The sequence below is a fragment of the Lipotes vexillifer genome, unplaced genomic scaffold, assembly GCF_000442215.2.
Source record: "Lipotes vexillifer unplaced genomic scaffold, Lipotes_vexillifer_v1.1 scaffold1009, whole genome shotgun sequence".
NCBI classification, from domain to species: domain Eukaryota; kingdom Metazoa; phylum Chordata; class Mammalia; order Artiodactyla; family Lipotidae; genus Lipotes; species Lipotes vexillifer.
Genome location: NW_006772405.1, coordinates 418,766 through 435,447, shown reverse-complemented (window position 1 = coordinate 435,447; position 16,682 = coordinate 418,766). Strand labels below are relative to the sequence as shown.

At 41.8% G+C, this 16,682-nt stretch overlaps 1 protein-coding gene across 4 annotated transcripts in view; it reads left to right on the top strand.

The window, feature by feature from the left end:
- Positions 1 to 16,682, top strand: part of HTR4 (5-hydroxytryptamine receptor 4) — a 158,974-nt gene that overhangs the window by 118,481 nt on the left and 23,811 nt on the right. The window contains exon 7 of one of the 4 annotated variants that reach the window (XM_007447485.1): positions 9,370 to 11,127. The exons of 2 other annotated variants lie outside the window; for them this stretch is intronic. In XM_007447485.1, coding sequence (XP_007447547.1) covers positions 9,370 to 9,460 — 91 coding nt within the window. In that variant the 3' untranslated portion in view covers positions 9,461 to 11,127. Of the gene's footprint in view, positions 1 to 9,369; positions 11,128 to 16,682 lie in introns of those variants that run through there. One more of the 4 variants, XM_007447486.1, reaches the window with a different exon arrangement.

Here is a 16,682-nt window from a genome sequence, read left to right as displayed (position 1 = left end):
GGTCTCAAGGGAAAGAGGTAGGTACAAAGGATTGAAGTTTTAAGAATGCATGTTTCAGCACAAAATGGAACGGATCCTCTTACTAAGATGTTCCTAATAAAGTAGAAGGAGAAAACTGGATGATCACCAGTCACTTAGAAGTGTTGATGGACCATCAGTCACTGGAAGCATTGACTGATCATTTGTCAACATGGCCAAGGAAGGGATGGGAGGTCAAAGGAGATATTCTCAGACCCTTTCTTTGTGATTGTGTGAGTTACAGAACCACGCAAGTCCTCCCACAGTGCAGTTAAACACAAGAGAGAGCAAAACCTACTTTAGCCAGTGTAGCACTTTGTTTGGTTGAAGCTGGAGACCTTCTGGAAAGCTTACCAGTGGGAAGAGATGTGCCAGAGGTGATATTGTCAATTTCATTCTCTTTTCCTTTATGATTCTTCTAGCAATCTGGCTAGTAGGAAATTTAGACACATCTAAGGAAGGAATCCATTCCTGCGTTCTATAGATGCCTGCTTCGTGGTTAAGCAGTTGATTTTATTCCTGAGATCCTGTTTGAGAAAAATGTTGTCAGATCCACCTATCCAGATAAATTTCTGTTCTTTGAGGCTTTAATATGAAAGGAATTGCTGTTTAAAGATTTGTAAGGAGGAGGACTGAGATTAAAGAAACAACTCCTCAACCTGGTTTTCATGTTCTTCCTTTTTCACATGGGGACAGTTAAGACCTGGACTTCTCTGGTCTGAAGGTAGTAAGGCAGGGTCCCAATCTAGAGGAAATCAGAGTACTGCTGAAGCAGTTTAGTGTTATGGCTAAAAGCATGGGACTTGGCATTTGATGGACCTCAGTCTGAATTCAGGTCCTGCCACTTTGAACCTGCGTGATCCTGGGCAAGTTACTTGACCTCTTGCTGCCTCGGTTTCTTCCTGTGCAAAAGTGGAAGTAAAGGTGGTTCTTGCCTCGTAACACTGTTACGAGGCTGGTGTGAGATACTGTACATATAGAGCCTGGGATAAGTAACTTATTGATATATTGTGTTCTCCTTATCATAATCATCATCTTAGTAGGCAAAAAAGCAGGAACACTAGGTTGGGAAGACAAGGCTTCTTTTTCTGGAACACTGGTTCATTGTCAGAACTGGGTCTGAGGGGAAATGGTTTGGGGTCAAAATCATCATAATATCCTCCTCATAAGGTACAGGATAGTTTCTGAGCAATAACTTCAGAAGGAGAAGGAAAATTACTTCAACTGCAAGGGTAGGGGAACTGTGGGGAAGGGAGTGATGCAGAAAGTTCTAGCTTCTGTGCTCCAAGAAATGCTGTGAAATCATCTCCAACCCTTGAGCAAGGAAACCTGGTGGATGGCTTCTGGTTATATAAACAAATACCTGAGTGTGCTCTGGGTTATATTCAACCAAAGAGCTAAGAGCCTGCTTTTTACCAAGTGATTTCTGAATTATTTTCTCATTCTCATTTTTTACAAGATTCTTGGAAACATTTCACAGTTAGAATTGTTCTTGGAGAGCTTTTTGTTCTCTAAGAAATGGGTGAATATGTATTTTGATAAACCTGACAAACAAATATATTTGGTGCCTATTCATGTTCCTTTTATTCTTTTCAAACTTTTATTTCCTTTGCTGGCTTGTGTAATGGAATTTTTCTTCTGTTTGTGAATTTTCATTGCCTGCTTAGAGTTTCTGACTTTGGCAAAAGGAGTGTGTGTGTGTGTGTGTGTGTGTGTGTGTGTGTGTGTGTGTGTGTGTATGATTGTCATGTATAATAACTAGTTGCCTACGAATAACTTGGTTTCTTGGTCCAGACATCACCATCTTTATTATCGTCATCTTAGCATCTACCATTTGCTGAACACTGGTTTTATATGCCAGCCATTGCGCTAAGTGCATTACATGTGTCATCTCATGGAATCCTTAATATAATCCATGGAGCAGGTATTAAAATCCCCATTTTACTGATGGGGAAATTGAGACTCAGAGATATTAAATAACTTGGCTACTGTCCTATAGCTGGTGAGTGGTGGGCCAGGAATCTAACACATGTTCACCTAATTTCAGAGCTCTTGCTGTTAACCACTAAGCTGTGCTCCTTGCTAGTTAATTAAAAACTCTTAAAATAATGCAGAACTTTTGATTCTTAGACATGGAAAGGGCTTCAGAAGTGATCTGGTCAAATATCCCAACCAATGCAGTGATCTCTTCTACAGCTTATCTAGTAGGTAGTTGTCTGTCTTTCCTCCCAATGAGGGGTAACTTCTTATTATTATCCAAGGCAAGACATTGGCTGGGTTGCAAATTATAATTTTTTTGCCTCTGGTTTTCTTTTGGGACTATGTGTATAATATAACCATAGAGAGAGAAGCTATTTCATGTGTATCGTTTAAGAGAATGTTAAGGCCATTCAGACATGTGGGATTTTAAACTGTAAATGCCAGCTGGATGGAGCTGTAATAGAATAGCCTTGAGCAATATAGTGTGACTTGCAGTGGGCAGATAGTGAAGGGCATATAAAGCCCTTCTTGCCTGACCCAGTCTGGTTTTCCAACTCATTTCCCTCAACTCTCCCCCGACCTAACTCCCTATGCAATAAGCATGCAAGATTGATCAGTTTTCCTTAGATAAATAGTGAATTCTCCAGCCTCTGGATTACTTCTGCTGTCTCAAATGCTCTTTCTCACTTTGCTGCCTGGCACAAGCCTACTCATTCCTTGAGGCACAGTTCCAATATGAGCTCTCTCAACTTTCCTGATCCCTACCCCCTGAATATTGGAGCTAACCACTTCCTCCTCTGGGCTCTCACACATGCTTCTCTTTTTCTTGGAGGCTCAGCTCATCCTGTGGGATCTTAAGTAATTTTATGCACTTAAAACACCCTCTGCTCACCTGGACAGCTTCTCGAGAACAGGGCATTTCCTACCTGCAGTGTCTAAGAGTCGAGGGTGCCAGTTAAGTGAAGGTGCACATTTAGTGAAGCTGGTACGATAAGACTCTGAGTTGGATTTGCCTGGTTCAGCTGATGGCTCCACCTCTCCCTAGATGATTTGACTTGGGCAAGTTACTACGCCTCATTCCACACAGCTTGAGCCTGTAAATAATAAAACCTATGTGATAGGATTGTTGTGAAAATTATATGAGATAATCCATGATTAGTTCAGCACAATCACTGACACATAATAAACGCTCAATTAATATTGGCTGATATTATCACGGATCCATACTTTTAAGGCATTTTCTCCTACATATTTTTAGGTTGTGTCATATCAAAATAGTTCAGCAGAAGAAGCAGGCAGACAGTCTGATCCCCCAGACTCAAAGTTCCAGTCTTTTATTTGTCCTTTAGGAACTGTGGTAGACAGTGGAAAAAAGCCTCACAAGGAAATTGGTTTGACCTTAATTATATGTGCACATTGAGAAATAGAGGTGCATTCGGATTAGAATAAGCCATGCGTACTGACTTGATCTTGCACTTCAGCGTGTTTGAAACATGGACATATCTGAGGCTGGTGGTGTAATTAAAGAGCCCCTGAGAATATGTTTTGTCCAGAGCTACAAGGTTAGGCATTCCAAACTGTGCAAATTCAGCTATCTGGGGTTCTTTCTGCAAGCAGCACAAAATAATAGAAAGATCCCAGAGTTCCCACCCTGAGGATGCATTGCTTTATGTCCTTGTCAAGACTCTGTGCTCCCTGCAATTAAGTTTTCTCATCTGATAGGGTTTTTTGTCATTTGCCTGCTATTTTCACAATTTTTACCCATATCAACATTCTGCCCGTGCTATTATTTATTTACTATTTATCTTTAAATACATTTTAAATTTAAATAAATCTGTTTGTAAATGAAACTCTCTATTATGACCTTAAGTGAAAAATCATATAGAGAAGATGATTTTAAAATTAGATACAATGAAAGCAAAACAAATTATTATTATTTGCATAACTTTTTTACTATTAAAATTTAATAATATTGTTTGCCAAAGTCTCTGAGTCAAAGGCCTGCTCTCCATTTTATTAGGTAGTAGAGAATTGTTAAAGTCAGAGTGGGGCCAAACTGAGTACGTCTCTTTGAAATGAGCAGAATGAGTGAAAGAAGTATTGGATCTCCTTACTGTGATTCAGATTGTTTAACGTTGTGCCTCTTTGTTTGGCATATCACCTGTGGAAAACATCCCATGTTTGGGAAATACTAGATCTTCCAGAGTCAATATTCTGTTCTGGTTGATAGTGATCTAAAGACAAATGAAGAAATTGGCCTAGGCCATCACCTTTTGAGCCATTGAATTTACTGATAAATTAGTACAAGTTAATGTGCTTACTGTTTATAAACAGTTCAATTAGTTTTTATCAGCTAATTGTAACCAAGCATTCAGTTTTTTTTCATCACATGAAAAACACCTTAAAAAATATTGCTTTGTGCATCTCTTTACATTTTTTGCCACCTCGTTTTCATGATTCATCACCAAGTCTGTTCTCTTTTTATCATCAGTGTCATAAAAGCCAACAAATACCCCTTTTCCACTTTGCTAAAATGGACTCTTTGCATGCATGTCAATGCTTCCTTTCTGATCCCTTGTGCAGAATCGCTGAATGTCTCATACTGCTAGCTCTGGCCCTTCCCACTCACTTGTCCTTTCTCTTACTGCCCCCTGTCTCCAGTGCTAAACTGTGCCTCAGGTGTGGGTAGAATAACTGGACATGCACCTCCTCGGGGAATCTTGTACTCCCATGTGCCTACGAATTATGTGAGATCACTTTTTAAAAATGCATATTTCTGCCCTCCCCACCCCACCCCTGCCCTCTCCCCACTCTCCACTCCCACCCTCTTGTCAGCGGTCTGATGTGGATCCTGGGAATCTGTATTTGCCATAAGTACCCAAGATAATTCTGATGCACATAGTCTCTGAGCAATTTTGTGAAAGATGACTTAGCTGGTGATCTCTCTCATCTTTTCCTCTTTTTCCTTCTCCTCCTCCTCCTCCCTCTTCTTCTGGAACAAAGGGAATTGTAACTCTATTTCATCAACCGTTAATATTAAACTTCATCACAAAACTCTTCCCACTGTACAAATGATTTCCATGTTTCCCAACGGACAGAATTCCTCATTTGGGGAGGCAGAACACCTGATTTATAGCACTAGATCCACTGTTACCTAGCAGTCAATCCATGCCCCTACATTGTACCTACTTTCCTTCCTTACAGGTTTGTGTTGAAGATTAAATGTGGAAAATGATACAAAAATGCTTCATAAATTGTAGAGGATTTTACTAAAACTATTAAAACAAGAAGCTGCATCTTAAGTCTGTTAAAATATCAGAGATTCTTTTTTTTTTTTTTTTTTTAAATTTTTTATTTATTTATTTATGGTTGTGTTGGGTCTTCGTTTCTGTGCAAGGGCTTTCTCCAGTTGCGGCAAGTGGGGGCCACTCCTCATCGCGGTGCGTGGGCCTCTCACTATCTCGGCCTCTCTTGTTGCGGAGCACAGGCTCCAGACGCGCAGGCTCAGTAATTATGGCTCACGGGGCTAGTTGCTCCGCGGCATGTGGGATCCTCCCAGACCAGGGCTCGAACCCGTGTCCCCTGCATTGGCAGGTGGACTCTCAACCACTGCGCCACCAGGGGAGCCCCCAGAGATTCTTTTTTAATGATGTTTTGCATCAGAAATTTTGAGAGGCTCTGCCAGTGTTTCCGATCAAGCATGTGTTTAAGGAAGGACAGTTGTGGTCTCGCTGCATTTTAAGTTGTGGCATCTCAGGCCCTCCCTGTCCTATCCTAACGAGATACATTTAACAGCTTTGCAGTGTAACTTCACAGATTCAGAAATTGAGGTCTTTCAGATTCTTTAGTACAAATCCAAAAAATTATCCTCCCTGTTTCCAGCGAAACCTCTTCCCTCCACACAGAATATAAGGTATCAGATACTAACAATAGAATATTAAAGCGAAATTTGAAGCAATTACCCACAGCTTTGGAGAACAGTCCCACACACAGCTGGTACCCAATAAGAAGGTCTGTATTTGTCACCCACCATCTCTGCTCCTCATAGAACCAGAATGTCAGAGCTGCAAGGGATCTTACAGATAATCCTCCTTGTTTAAAGAACGGGGAAAGTGAGGCACAGGAAAGGGACTAAGTCCTCAGAGGCATGCATGGATGGAGGTTAAAAAGGCATTGGAATCCAGGTTCCTGTCTTCTGGTTTATTGTTCACATTGCTGAGTTAATAGGGTGGCCTTGCGGTTGAAAGTGAAAGGGGCTCATTGAGTGTTAAAGCCGTGCCTCCTGAGTGTGATTCATTGTATGGGTTGAGGTCTCTTGGGGTGCAGCATATTGCACCATGACTTTGTATCCTGAATGAAGACCTAAAAGGCAGATGATATTAAACTGTTAACTGTGAACAATTAGACTAGTACAGGAGTGTAAACTGAGACTGACACAGGCCAACCAGGCCGCTAGATCACCCTAGCATTATTCTCAAGTCTCCTTTTTCCCTACTTAAAGGGGGTTGGTTGTAGTCCTCCATGGAGTTAAGAGGCTGGGCCATTTTCCTTTATTCATGACTTCTCTCCTTGGCAAGGGCTATATTGATGTTGTCTGAATAAAAAGGAGTGGTACCAGGCACCCAGTAGCAATTCTGCAGAAATCTCAGTCTTTATCTGAATATTTGGAAGGATTATATGAGAGAACTAATATAACATTTTGGAAACACTTCTCAAAGAGCCTCCTCCTTGATCCCCAACTGCTCTGGAGCCTTCCACTTACCCAACTCGATGCTTCACTTTAGCCCAGGTCTTCCTGCTTTGTCTTCCATCCTCTCTCCTCATTCTTCATTATGTTTATTCACTTAGCCCCTTCCTCTGCTCTCTCTACTTTCCTCCTGACTCTGCAGGTTCTTTTTCCTTTTCCACCTAGTCTCCCTGGTTCTGAATCACAGAAAATATATACACCTCTTGGCAAAGATGTTCTTTTAGTGGGTAAGAGGGGTTAGCAGGAAAGAGTCCCATGTTAACGTCCCTGTTACATTGTGTTTCAGTAGGAGGAGGAGACACATCATACTGTAGACTTCCCATGGGAAGAATAGATATAATATACACCCATGTACATATTCCTTTTACCCTGAGTCCATCATAATGGAACAAGAAGATGCTGGAGACAGCAGAACCTGAACACTGGACTTAGTGGTGGTTCTCAAGATGATGAGTGACAGTGTATCAGGACAATTCAGAGCCCAGACTTTGGAATCAAAATTGACTGGAATGTAAGTCTGATTCTGCCATTTATTAACTGAGTAAATTTGGGCAAATTATTTAAACTGAAACTCAGTTTCCTTGTCTGTTAAATGGGTTTAAAATACATGAATTAATGGATATAACACACTTAGCCCAGTGCCTGGCACACAGGTGCTGCCCTAATGGGTGGTGGTTTTTATTGTTGCTAATAATGATAATAATAAGTATGATACAAAGGGAATTTGGCCAGTGAGAAATGAGAAACCCTTCCTTTCTCCCTCCCTCCCTTCCTCCGTCCCTCCCTCCCTTCCTCCCTCCCTTCCTCCCTTCCTTCTTTCCTTCCTCCCTTCCTTCCTTCCTTCCTTCCTTCCTTCCTTCCTTCCTTCCTTCCTTCCTTTCTTCCTTTCTATTCATTCATTCTTTCTTTCAATAGAGGTGTTCAGTGAATAAAACAGATAAAAATGTGGGGCATATGTAAAGACATTAGGCCACGTCTTGAGTTTTCTAGAGAGCTTATAGTTGAAGAATGCCATGTGGAAAATCTGGCAGAAGGAATGTATAACCAAAGATGAGTCAAAACGTATGTTTAGAGCAAGTAGAAAACCCAGAAATAGCTCTCATTATTTAGGGACGAAATCTTGCATATTCTGCTTTAGTAAGAATAATCTTGCAACTGGAAAGAAGAGAACATCACAGGGAAAAAGTTGCTGCCTGGGATTGACGGAAAACTTTTAACTGTCTCTGAGCCAAGATGTATTATTTCTCACGGGATTAAAGGAACTGGTTGATAAGACCTCTGACTGGAGCTCTTTTGTGGACTCCGGATATGATGGCAGCCTGGAGACCAGTAAATATTGTCCCAGTTCTTAAAGAAAGATTAAAGCTAGACTGCAGAAACTATAGACTCATAGCTTGAAATAGACCTTATCAAAATTCAAAGACAGTTATTATACAGATGATTTGTATGCAAGAGTCAGTGTTGTTTCATTAAAAAATAAGTCATGCCAACTAATTTCATTATCTATTAGGACAGATTTACTGCTTGACAGAGACATTTCAGCAAAGCATTACATAAAACCTTGCATGGGTGGGTCCATTCTCAGGCACATGGATTGTTACCTGTCTGCTGGGAAGGCAGTCTGTGGTGGGGTACCACAATTCTCTGGTTTAGCCCTCTTCAATCAGTAGTTTTTTCTCTTGACTGATGATTGGAGATCTAAGTATCATTGAAGATGATACTAAACTGAAAAATCTAGGTAGCAATAGATTATCTGATCTTCCTATGTGATGGTAAAATCCTTAAAGTCTAGCTTGAGTCAGTGCTAAGTAATCCTATCTTGAATGTTGAAATTGTTATGATTTAGAATGATCTCAATTGACTAAAATGATACCAAATCAATAAAATGACATTAAACTGAGACACATGTCCTATATTTTGGCTAAATGAATGAATGAGTGAATAAATAAATAAATAAATAAATAAATAAATTAAATAAACTGCACCAATGTAATAAAGAACTACAAGAATTGACAGCTGTTTGTATCAAAAAGATAAAAGTTGGCAATGAGTTTAACATATAAGCCAATAGCATATTACCATTGTCAGATATGAACTTAATGCTGACTGCATTCATAGAAGTAAACTAAATTGATGATGAAAAGTATGTGATGTAAATCAGGCTCACTATGTAAATTTGGGCTCTTTCCTGGTACTGTATTTCAAGAGAGATAATTATAATAAGGATTGTGTTTAGAGGACAGTGCCCATTATGGGCAATAATCTGGAAACCATAATATATAATGAGCTATTAAAGAAAATGGAAATGTGTAGCCTGGAGAGGAGAAAACTTGGAGGATATAATTGGTGGAGGGAAGAATTTTGAGTGGGCCTGGAGGGCATAGTAGTTCCACAGGGTAGAAGCTGTAGGAAGGCTGATTTTGGCAGAACATTAATAAGCTCTTGCCAAGAACTAAAGTTGCTCAAAAATAATATGGCCTGGCCGGTCAGTGGAGATTCCTAAGCAGGGGCTAAACAACTACCCATCTGCATGGCACAAGGGGCTTTCCTGCAGTGGGGGGCTCTTTCACCAGCCTGTCTGTCCATTCCAACTCTGAGGTTCTGTGATCTTCTCCCCTCTCCAGGGATGCAGTGGAGTGTGGTGGCCAATGGGAGAGTCAGTCCCACCCCCCAACAACTTCTTCTTTGGTGGCTGCTCAGCCCAGTGACACTTAGGCCCCTGGGGCAGTGACCCTGAAGACAGCCATCCCTCCAAGAGAGGGCCAGGTCCTAAGCTGCTGCTCGTGCCTGACTGCACCCGGTATTCTCTTCACCCAGCATTCCATCCATTGGTGCAGGCACCCCATGCCCATCGGGCTTTTCCTCCAGGATTCCAGCAGGTGGCAGGGGACAGGAGGGCTCCCTTGTTCACTGGGGGTTCGCCTCCAGAGATCCCCCTTGAAGGGATCTTTTTATTTCCTAGCACTCCCTCTTCCCGGCTTCATAGTCACCCTGGCCTCATAGTCTCTGTTGTCCCCAATATACCCCCTTACTGTGCCTGGTTTGTCTCGCTCATGTTTCAAACACAATCACTCACTGTGTCCTATCTCAGTCATAGACGTCCGCAAATATTCCTTCTTTGCTGTGCCTGCTCACATACACTGTCAAAACACATCCTCCCTGCAACTGCCTTGGTCAGAGTTGTGTTCCAAAAGCGCGCATCTCTTGCTTGTTTGTGTCTGTCACAGCCATGTTCAAACGACTCACCAGCTCATCTCTGTCCTGCTCTGTGCCAGACACTAATACACGTTCCTCCCGGAATGTGGGTCCAAATGTGCATCCTCCTGGCCAGCCCCCCCATACCAGTCACAGACTTCCACTTGCTTTACCTTATGTCCATGTCAGTCCTTCTCTTCAGGACATGCTCCATTTATTCACCATGGAAGAAACAGGGCAAAGATCCTTCAGAGGAAAACAGTCTCTGCAGCAACCTCGGAGGGAAGCTGAAGACAGACAGCTCCCTGCCAGTGCCATGGCCTCAGGCCCTCCTGCTGTGAAATGCTCGCTTTCCTGGAACAAATCCTCTCCTAAAGCGCCTTGGGCAGGGCTGGCGGTATCATAGTGTTTATTGAAAGACTTTGGAATCTTTCCCACGAGCTTGTAGCAAAGCCCACGGTACCAATTTATAACCCTTGAATCTGGCCTTGCTGCTCCCAGAGGAGAGAACAATTGGAGGCGCACACTGCCGAGACTTGTCACTCACTGCAGTTTCCCCAGGTGGAGGAGGCAGAACCAAGCAGCGCTTGGGGTGGAAAACAGTGCTTGACTTCAAGTCAGAGGATGTGAATTCCAGCCCTGGCTCCACTCCTAACATGTGGGAGATCGTGACCTATGCCCTTCCATCCCTGGACCTCACTTTCTGCATCTGTCAACTGAAGTTTGGACCAGAGGATCTCTAAGATTCCGTTCTGTTTCTGTGACAACAGGATGCTGCTATAGCCATCAGCTACCTCAGAAAGGTGTGGCCTGCCTGCCTTTTGACTTTGTTTCAGAGGAACTAGCCACCTCATTTGGGCCTTCTAGACCCTTGACCTTGCCAGCTTTGCCCTTCAGATAAACCTGGATGTCTTTCATTCAAAGCTAAGTTCATGGCTCTTGCCACCTGCCCCAGAGTGAAGGTCCCAGGGAGGTAAACACCACCATATCCCAGAGCCGTGTGAGGTTTCAACTTTGATCTTGGCTGTGATTTGATAGCATCTCAGGACTTCATCATACTGTCCTTGTTCCTGCTGCTTAAGAAGTCAGGTGTCATTTCCGTTGACGTTTACTTTAGTTCTGGAATTGCCCCAGACTGGAAAGAGACTTGGAACGAGGAAGAGAAGATTGCCCCAAACCATCCAAATACAAAAAAAAAAAAAAAATTATGTGCCCTGCAAAGGCTTACAATTTTGTTGTGGAGAAAGTCATTCCTTAGGGAAGGGGAAAAGCCTCTAATGAGAAATGTGACTCAGAACTCCCAAATGCTGTTGAGAAAGACTGCGCCACGCTGAAATGCTCCTGGTGTAGGCTGGGGCTCTCACTGATCAGTGGAGCAGATTCATCTGGGGACCTATTCGCGTCATACATGAAGAAAGTTTATTTAAGTCCTTACTTGCACATTGACTCTGGATGGACCAATCTCCTGTGCTTTTTTAAGTCACTGTTCCTCTGCCGTTAATGAGATTGGGACATAGGAGGCAACCACCTTTTTGAGGATGATGCTTCTCTAATACAAAGGAGGGAGCAGCAAGGTATTGAGCCCCAAGGCCCTGAAACTGGCAGCGAGACTCACACTATCTGTCTGGCTGCTGCACACGCTGTTCACAACCTCTGTGAGCACACAGTAAGGATGGGTGCAGCAGAGAAGCAGCACGGGCACTAAATCAGTTGCTGACTTACTGTGTGACCCTGAACTAATAACTGGACCTCTCTGGCCTCAGAAACAATCTCTCCTGCCTACTTCACGAAGTTGCTGTGGAGAAAAATAAGATAATTTTTGTGAAGATGTTCTGTAAATCATAAAACGACCTTGTGTTTATTATGACTTTGGGTTACTTTGGATGCTCCTGGGCGCTCAAGGACTAAGAATTTCTTCACCAAGAGGTGGACCAATTTAGAGAGTGAGCTTTCTATGTTGAAAAATAATACCAAGGGATCATCTTTTTGGGGTCCATTCTTCCAAATTCACCCCTCTGCATTTAGTTATTCTAGGCTACCCAAAACACACAAACATTGAAAATTTATACATCACAAACACTCTTATTTGAGGGGATTTTGTTGTTCTCAGAGTAAAGAGGTGGATGGAGAGAGATGGGGACTACAGACTAACTTTGGTGAGAATGAGTCTTAATTTTTCATGTAACTTCAAAGTCACATGGAATAAATTCAAATGCCTTTTTGCCATGAAAACATTTATTTAGAGGAAGAAGACTTGGGTCATCGAAATTATCCCCACCCTGTAAATTCTCTCTCTCTCTCTCTCTGTCTCTCTCTCGAATCCCCTGTGAAAAGAACCCTCCAACATAAATCAGATCATGAATGACCAGCTAACAAGAATGTTACATGAAGAGTCTACTAAGATACTGAACCAGATAATTTTGAGATTTTTTTTCCTAATCTGATAGTCTATGTAAATTATTGTTAATTATCGTTTAGTGTTATTTAGCTAACACCTTAATTTTGTTTACAGTTTTAATAAAGCAGAATTACAAGTAGAGCCACTCATACAGTTTCTAGCAAACTGAGTCCCTTTGTGTAATCAACATATAAAGTACATGTGTGCCCATTATACAGAACATGGAACTTAATTATATAACTCAAAGGCTTACAAGTTTTAATGATGGTTGTATTTTTGGTTTTATGAAATTGTTAGTTATGCTTCTGATTTATTTGAAGCTAAAGCTTTGAAGCACTAGGACCCCTGATTCTAATTTGTTTCTATGGAAAGCACCCTTGGCTTTACAATAATCCACTTTTTGATGCAGTTTCCCAGAATGTGTTCTAGGAAAAACAGGAGCCCACAAAGACTTGTTTTTTTCATTGATAAAGTCTCTCTATTTATTGATAAATGTTAATAAATTAAACATGTTTATATTTGTGCATTCTGTACATGTTTAAGAAATTATATATGGAGGGAAATATAAAGTCTTAAAACTATTAAGGGAATTTTGAGTACACAATAAAATGCCAAAGTCAATTCCGTGCCTCAGTTCTGTGCAGCTTCTCTGTAATCTCTGTAGCCCAACTCATCCCTCAGAAGCTTTGGGCGTTTGAAGCTGGAGAATTTTTCGTCTCCAGTATCAGGTTCTCCTCAAGGTAAAGACAGAAGTCCAGGACTCCTAGGTAATGTAATTCTACCTGTCTGTCTGTCTGCCACCTTTGTCAGCCTCAAGTGCTAGGACAGATCTCTCTTACATGGGTCATCCCAAGAGCAGGTGATGGGGTAGGATTCAACCCAGCGACACTCAGGGCATATGCCATAGGAGCCATTCAAGTCAGCTTGACAGTTATACTCTATATTCAGAGGCCTTGAATTGAGGTTATTAAGCATGTGCCTCCTTTTTCTGGTGTCATGAACAATCCAGGATTCTGGAGTCCAGCTCCCTTGCCATGGAGATCCTAGGATTTTAGGCCTAGAGTACGTGTCAATGAAATCCAGGTCCCAACTCTTCTGAGTATGGGGCAATGGAAAGACCTCCATCAGCAGTCAGGGGCAGGGTACTCACCCCAGTTCTTCTGTTCAGCCCTTGGGGCCACCATCATCTCACTTATGAAATGAAGAGAGTGGACAAGAATTAGGTTTCCAATCAGAATACTTTCTTCATACACAAATTTACCTGGAACTCCATTGCAATAGGTCAGAGTAGGATGGGGAACAGGTAGATCTGGGTCCCTCATCTCTACTCATTATAAGCCATCCAAAAACCCTAGGCAGCTGACCAGGCACTCTCCATTGAAAGTCTGTGATGGTGCTTGGCTTTCCCTCCTTCTTAATTATTCTAAAGCATTCATAAGACTTCTGTGAGCTATTTCTCCTGATGACTTTCCTCGGGATCACACCTGTCCACTTATTTACAGAACCTCTTCCTGCATACAGAAAATGCCTCATCTCCTGAAATATCCATCTAGAATGATAACCTGAGCCTTCACCTCCTGTTAAGTATCTGCTGTGTCAAGGCAGAGAACTAGACCTCGGGAACTCGACTAGCCTAGCCTTGGATGACTATGCCCTTTTTTGTTTTCCTTCCAAATTGTCTTTCTTCACTTTGGAGCAGCCATTCTCTGGACCCATGCAAGGGGGAGGAATGAACACTGGTTTAGTACTCACCATGTGCTAGGTGATTTCTGTGTGCTACATAGTTTAATTCTGTCAATGTTCAGAGAAACATTTTTTAAACACCTACTGTGTGCCAGGGCCTGTTGCCAGAGGTCCGTTAATAAATAAACTGATAAGATCTCTGCTCCCTCATTGGGAGCCAGAAAATAAACAAGGAGAGATGTACGTATGAATTAGACAAGTTTAGATACACACAAGTGCTATAAAGAACAAAAAAAATTGAGATGCGGCAGGGGTGTGGATGTTATTTGGGGCAGTCAGAAAAGCTTCAAGGAGGTCAGCCCCTGTGACAGGGGACAAGAATGTTGAAGAGGAGTCAGTCATGTGTTAATCTGGGGGAATATTATGTCAGGCAAAGGGAACAGCAGATGCAAAGAATATGAGGCAGAAATGAGCTTGGTATGTGTGCATGGCACTCACTGAATGTGGGGAAAGTAGTAGGAGATGGGATCAGAGAAGTACGTAAAAACTGACAATAATGTGGTAGCTTTAATTACCATTCATTAGTTCCTTACTATGGGCCAGGCTTGGTGGGAAGCATTTTAAATGAAACCCTGCAAGGTAAGTATCATTTTCCCATCACATGGAAGTTAACCTGGAATTTCCCCAAGAACAGAGATTACTTGGAGCCAGAAATGGGGAAATGGAACCCAGGCCCTGCCAAGTCCAGCCTTTCTCCCCAGAAAGGCTGAGGGGACTTGATCCACCTGAGGCCTGTTCCTTTTAGTACCAAGAACCATCCTTGAAACAGATGAATTCTCTTCTTGTCTTTTTCCTTTTGCTTCCCTTCTTTCTCCGTGGAGAGTCGGCTATCTGTAAACAAATGAAGATGCATTTATACCGTGATTCTTCATTGATTTTACATATGCTAATTCCAATAGCACCTAATTGGGAGTAAAAACCAATTCTTGACTAGTCAGAAAGTGATTTCCTATAAAACTATTCATTTCATCAGAAATTAGAGGAAATTCAGTCTGGTTGTATAATCAGTAGATTTTCCTTGTGCACTTTATCATCTCCATCCTTCTACAGCTGATGCTATCTTCATCTGGACTGGGGAGTTAGGCTGTAAAACACAACTTTGAGCGTGACATTTCCTGGATCAAAACCTCCAAAGGACTCCTTATTGCCAACCAGATCTGGGCTGTCCATAGTTTTCTAAGTCTACTATTTATAGTTTCGCCTGTGGTTATTCCTCTTTATCCCTACAAAGCAGGCAGTCTGCTCCGTGTTCCCCTCGCTGACTCTTTGCATTTTCACCTTCGGTTTATTGGTCCTTCTATTCTTTCCTTTGGGCATACGTCTCCCAGCATCTCTTACGCGGTCTGTCTCAAATGCCACCTTCTACTTGAAGTCTTTTCCACCCTCCAAGACAGCATGAAGTTTTTTAAAATCTATTCCAATCCCCAAAGTACTGTGTTTTCTGCTATGACATTTTCATATGCTTTTCAGTGTGGTTCATTAATGATGCCTATTCTGAACTTCCCTCCTGGATTTTGAGCTCCTTGAGAACAGGAGCCAATTCTTACCGATCTTCTTTTTTTCCCCTTTTTCTTGTGCCCAACACAGGTTTTTTATACAATGAAGCCACCCAGTAAATTCACTGCCTTTACTTATTTGGAAGAACTTGGAGTTTTTGTTTACAGCATCTGCACTGCACCATCCTGCTTAGCTCTTTCAGCCTTCAAATCTCACTGCTGCTCTGCTCTTTAATACTCCATCCACTGCAAAAGCTGCAGCCTTCTGATAAGAAGACAATCTTTCTGTGACAGTTTTGAATAAAATTAAGACGTTTATCATATTTCTTGCAAGTAGCAAAGGATTGGAGTTTTAAAGTACAATTATTTCCATGATTTATGGCAAGTTTTTTCCCCCTTTTTTGATTCATGTCTGTCTGTTGAAAAAGAACTTAAGCTTAAAGTTTTATATTTATAGAATGTGGTAATGAAGTGTGAGTTACTTGATGTTGTATAATCCTAGAGAACATTGGCTACCATTTCACCAATAATGGTATTTATTGACACAGCACAGAGCATGGAGTGAATGATGGGTGATGGTCCAGGCCATGGATGTGGAATGGACACAGTGGAGTTACTCAGGCTAGGGTATGATAGAGCACGCTCAAGCAACGTCAGGAAATGCATCCTTTCTCCCCAGCATCCTAACTTGCTGTATGACTTTGTACATGTTCCTGTCCCTCTCTGACTTAAGTTTTACTTGTATAAATTGAGAAGCTTTTTGTGGTTAAGAGCTTGGGCTTTGTCGTTAGATAGACATGGGTTTAGATTCAGGCTTTTCCAGTTACTAATTGTGTGTGACTTTGGAAAAGTTCGTGACTATCTGAGCCTCAGTTTCTTCTTAGCATAGGGATAATGTTAGCCCATCCTGTAGAGTGTTGTTGTGAAGATTCAGTGGATTAAAGCTTATAAACAGTGGAGCATAGTCCCTGTCATACACACTCACTGAAGTGTAGCTGTTAACTATTATTACTCTGGATTCCATGACATTTGAAATTCCAAAGCTGCATGTAGAGACATATGGAAAGGGTGTTGAGCAACCAGAGGTGGGAAAGTGGTAAAGGTG